General features: G+C 43.2%; 1 protein-coding gene across 1 annotated transcript in view; it reads left to right on the forward strand.

Annotated features, from left to right (window-relative positions):
• The first annotated feature begins 2800 nt into the window (after positions 1 to 2800).
• Positions 2801 to 4638, forward strand: part of FNDC7 (fibronectin type III domain containing 7) — a 35024-nt gene continuing 33186 nt past the window's right edge. The window contains exons 1-2 of the mRNA XM_008069657.1: positions 2801 to 2863; positions 3386 to 3404. Coding sequence (XP_008067848.1) covers positions 2801 to 2863; positions 3386 to 3404 — 82 coding nt within the window. The remainder of the gene's footprint in view (positions 2864 to 3385; positions 3405 to 4638) is intronic.

Genomic DNA, 4638 nt, shown 5'->3' on the forward strand with positions numbered 1-4638 from the left:
GGTTTTTTTCCTTGCACTTATTTTCCATGTGTATGTCTTTTTATGTAAAGTGTTTGTTCATATCTTTTGCAACATTTTTGTTAAATTGTTTCCTTTTTATTTTATTTTATTTTTTTTATTTTTTTTATTTTTTTTTTGAGTTGGAGTCTCACTCTGTCGCCCAGACTGGAGTGCAGTGGCCGCTCCCGGCCACCGCAGCCTCGACCTGCTGGGCTCCGGCGATCCTTCCGCCTCAGCCTTCCGAGTAGCCGGAATTACAGGCATGCGCTACCACACCCGGCTGATTTTTTTGATTTATTGAAGATGAGGTCTCACTGCCCAGGCGGGTCTCGAACCTTTTTATTTTTTAAATTTTTAAAAAAATTTAGCTTCTTTAGAGATGGAGGTCTCATTATGTTGCCCAGGTTGGTGTCGAACTCCTAGCCTCAAGCAATCCTCCCACCTCAGCCTCCCATAGTGTTGGGATTACAGGCATGAGCCACCACGCTCAGTACTTTGGTCCTGTTTTAAATTTTTATTTTTATTTTTTGAGTCAGAGTCTCACTCTGTTGCCCAGGCTGGAGTGCAGTGGCCTGCTCATGGCCACTGCAGTCTCAACCTACTAGGCTCAGATGATCCTTCTGCCTAAGCTTTCCAAGTAGCTGGAACCATAGGTGCGCACCACCACACCTGGATAATTTTTTTTTTTTTTTTTGAGTTGGAGTCTCATTCTGTCACCAAGGCTGGAGTGCAGTGGCACGCTTATGACCACCACAGCCTCGACCTGCTGGGCTCTGGCGATCCTTCTGCCACTGCCTTCCAAGTAGCTAGAACTACAGGCATGTGCTACCATGCCCTGCTAATTTTTCTTGATTTATTGTAGAGACGAGGTCTCGCCAAGTTTCCCAGGCTGGTCTGGAACCCCTGGACTCAGGCAATCCTCTCACCTTTACCTCCCAATGTGCTGGAATTGCAGGTGTGAGCCACCGCACCAAGCCTAAGAATTTTTTTTCCTTTTCTTTTTTGGTAGAATGGGAGTCTCCCTATGTTGCCCAAGCTGGTATCGAACTCCTAGATTCAAGTGATCCTCCTGCCTCAACCTCCCAAAGTGCTGGAATTATAGGCATAAGCCACCACATCTGACCTTATTATTGGGTTTTGAGAATACACAAACACTCATGTGTACACACACATACACACACACACACACACACACACACACACAGAAAATGGTCGATTACAGGTACATGCCTGTAATTCCAGCTACTTGGAAGGCTGAAGTAAAAGGATCTCATGAACCCAGCATGTTGAGGCTGTGGAAGCCGTGAGTGTGCCCCCTGCACTGCAGCCTAGGTGACAGAGTGAGACTTCAACTCAAAAAAAAAAAAGAAGAAAAGAAAAGAAAATCAATTGTCCATGTACGCAAGTGTCTGTTTTGGGGCTCTGTGTCCCACTGATTATCTGTCTTGACGCCAATGTCACCCCACCTTAATTATTGTAGCTTTATAATCAATCTCGAAGTCAGGGAGGGTAAATCCAACTCCGTCCTCTTTTTGGCAGCACTCTCTTGGTTGGAAACAGAGGTGGCAGACTGATGAGTTTTAATTCCAGCTCAACCGTTTCACACTTGTGTGATTTCAAACAAGCCAGTTAATTATGTTTGTTATCATTTATGCACTTGTTTATTGTTAGAATTATATATTATTATGCTTAGAATAAATGCTAATTATTGGCTGGGTGCAGTGGCTCATGCTTGTAATCCCAGCACTTTGGGAAGCTGAGGCGGGAGGATTGTCTGAGTCCAGGAGTTCGAGACCAGCTTGGGCAAGATGGTGAGACCTCTTCTCTCTAAAAAAAAAAAAAAACAGCAAAATAAAAATGCTTGTTATTATGAAGAGCCTGAACTAGGACGATTGCTCTAGAAAAAAAGGTACTGGAACTAGTCAGGCTCAGTGTTGCATGCCTGTAGTCCCAGATACTAGGGAGGCCAAGACAGGAGGATTGCTTAAACCCAGGAGTTCAAGACAAACCTGGGCAACATAGTGAAACCCTGTTTTCCAATAAAGAGGTACTGGAACTGCAGGGTAGTTCTGGGGACGAGAGTTTAATGGTTCACCAGGGTCCCCTCACTATCTTTCTCAGCACAGGGACATGCTCCTGTCCTTTTATCTTGCATATTGACACTTTGCAGCAAATTGCTCCTGACAGCAGGACTGATCACTTATTTTGAATTTTTGTGTGTTTTTCTTTTCTTTTCTTTTTTTATAGCGACAAAGTCTCCCTTTGTTATCCAAGTTGGTCCCGAATTCCTGGGCTCAAGCAATCCTCCTGCTTCGGCCTCCCAAAGTGCTAGGATGACAGGTGTGATTGGACTGAAACAACAACAATCAAAAACAATGAATAAAGGTGAAAAACAAAACATGAAACTGGTCAGGATCCCCAAGTGTAAAATAATCATTCCACCACATCGACCCTTTTCTGTACAGCTTTGTACAACTTTTATTTGGAAAAAAATTTTTCTGAAGAGAAAAGGAGGGCATTCCATGGATGACTTTGAAATCAAAGTGACAGCCGCTTCTCGGTCCGCCTGGAGTGGCTTCCCCCACCTCGCTCCTTTTTTCCAGCCTCTGCAGTGCCGTCCTGCCGGTCTCCAGGTGCCCCTCATGACAGGTGAGCTCCTCACTGAAGGGGAGGAGCCATTCCTGGGGTCTCTTCCCAGCATCACAGCCCACATCCCAGTCACCAATGGCGCCGCCCTCCTGGGGACCAAAGAGGGCCGGTTTGCTTTGTTTTGTGTCATGCCAGTGCTGCGCACCCCAGGATGGCTGGTGGACCGGAGACATGTCTGACCTTGATTGGAGTCTGTCTTATCTGTCTTAACATGGTGAGTTCATCCTTCCAACCATCTGCAACTATTCAGGGGGGAAAAAGACACATTATCTTTCATTATCTTTCTCTTCTTTGGAGGGCTGGGGAGTGGGAGATAGAGGCTAAAATACTTTGGGTTCGAAACCAGATTGCATATGTTTGTGTGTTTGAAATTTAAGGCGATACGCTAGAGAAAAAAAACAAGATTATCATTTATTTTTAAGAACAAAGATTTCTGAAAAATCTGTCAGCAGCTACTGACTTGGTTCAATAGGGCAGATTCAAAGGGGAAAAAACGAAATAGTAATGAGATCTGCCTCCAGTCTCTAAATTCTATGTCGGGTTTCTTTGTGGGAGACTTGGGTGCTGGGAAGTGAATTGTATGGATAAATACTTGTATGGATTGAACGATGGCTCACGTTAGGTAGAAAAACGTTGTGGTTCATTGGTTATTGCTCTGTTGTAAATGTAAATGTTTTACATTTAACCAAATGGTGTTTTTCTTGATGGTTCTAATTTTCTAAACTTTTCTTTTCAGGTCACTTCTGCAAAAACAGGTAACATTTTCTGACACGCAAGCTTTTCCTCGCCATAGTTGATATCTATTTCTATTGTTGATTCATGGGCTACCCTGAAGTATAAAGGCTATATCAGGAAAAAAAAAAAATTCACATTATCTGAACACTCACTCTGGTTGCCAAAAATAATCGTGGGTCCTGGGGGGATGATAATTTGTAATACAACATGGATCGATCGAGCTTAAAAGTCAAGTCGTCGGGGGGTGCTGTATGCTTGGTCCTCTTATCGAATGCTGTAACATGTAGAGTCATGTAGCAGGCATTTCCTCATACACTCGAGTGAAATATCATACTGCTCATTATTCCAGTACAAGAAATACATCGTAATTATAAGTAGCAAAGAGCCTAGGTTATATAACTTTTCTGGAGAGTCTTCTGGGGAGTCAGAGGAGAAAATTAGAAATATCATATTTCACTAAATTGTCAAGATTACCTACTTTATTCAAAAAAGGACTCTACGTTTCTAATATTGCATATTTAAAATGGAAACAATTTAACTCAGAGTTGAAAAGAGATTTTCTTTTTTTTAATTTTTAATTTTAAAGATGTGGGATACAATTTAGGATTAGGTATATAAATGTTCATTATGCAGGTACCCTTGTTGATGACATGTGCCCTCTCTCCCTGGCAGTTGCCCACTACTGCCAATGCCTTTTTTACAGTATTATGATAATTGTTCAAGGTCCGCGTATGAGTGAGAACATGTGGTACTCAGTTCTTTGTTTCTGTGTTAGATCACTCAGTATTATAGACTCTAAGTCCATCCAAGTTGCTGCGAAGTTCATAATTTTGTCCTTCTTTATAACTGCATAATAGTCCGTCGTGTATATGTACTACATTTTTTTCCAGTCCTCCTTCGATGGGCAGCATGGTTGGTTCCATGTTTTTGCTATTGTGAATAATGCTGCAATAAACATGCATGTGTAGGTATCTTTTTCTTTTCTTTTTTTTGAGTTGGAATCTCACTCTGTCGCCCAGACTGGAGTGTAGTGGCCGCTCCTGGCCACCGCAGCCTCGACCTGCTGGGCTCTGGCAATCCTTCCGCCTCAGCCTTCCAAGTAGGAACTACAGGCGCGCGCTACCACGCCCGGCTAATTTTTTTATTTGTTGTAGAGATGAGATCTCACCAAGTTGCCCAGGCGGGTCTCGAACCCGCAGGCTCAGGCAATCCACTTACCTCGGCCTCCCAAAGCGCTGGGATTACAGGCTGAGC

The sequence above is a fragment of the Carlito syrichta genome, unplaced genomic scaffold (genome assembly GCF_000164805.1).
Source record: "Carlito syrichta isolate Samal-C Ts95f unplaced genomic scaffold, Tarsius_syrichta-2.0.1 Scaffold312159, whole genome shotgun sequence".
NCBI classification, from domain to species: domain Eukaryota; kingdom Metazoa; phylum Chordata; class Mammalia; order Primates; family Tarsiidae; genus Carlito; species Carlito syrichta.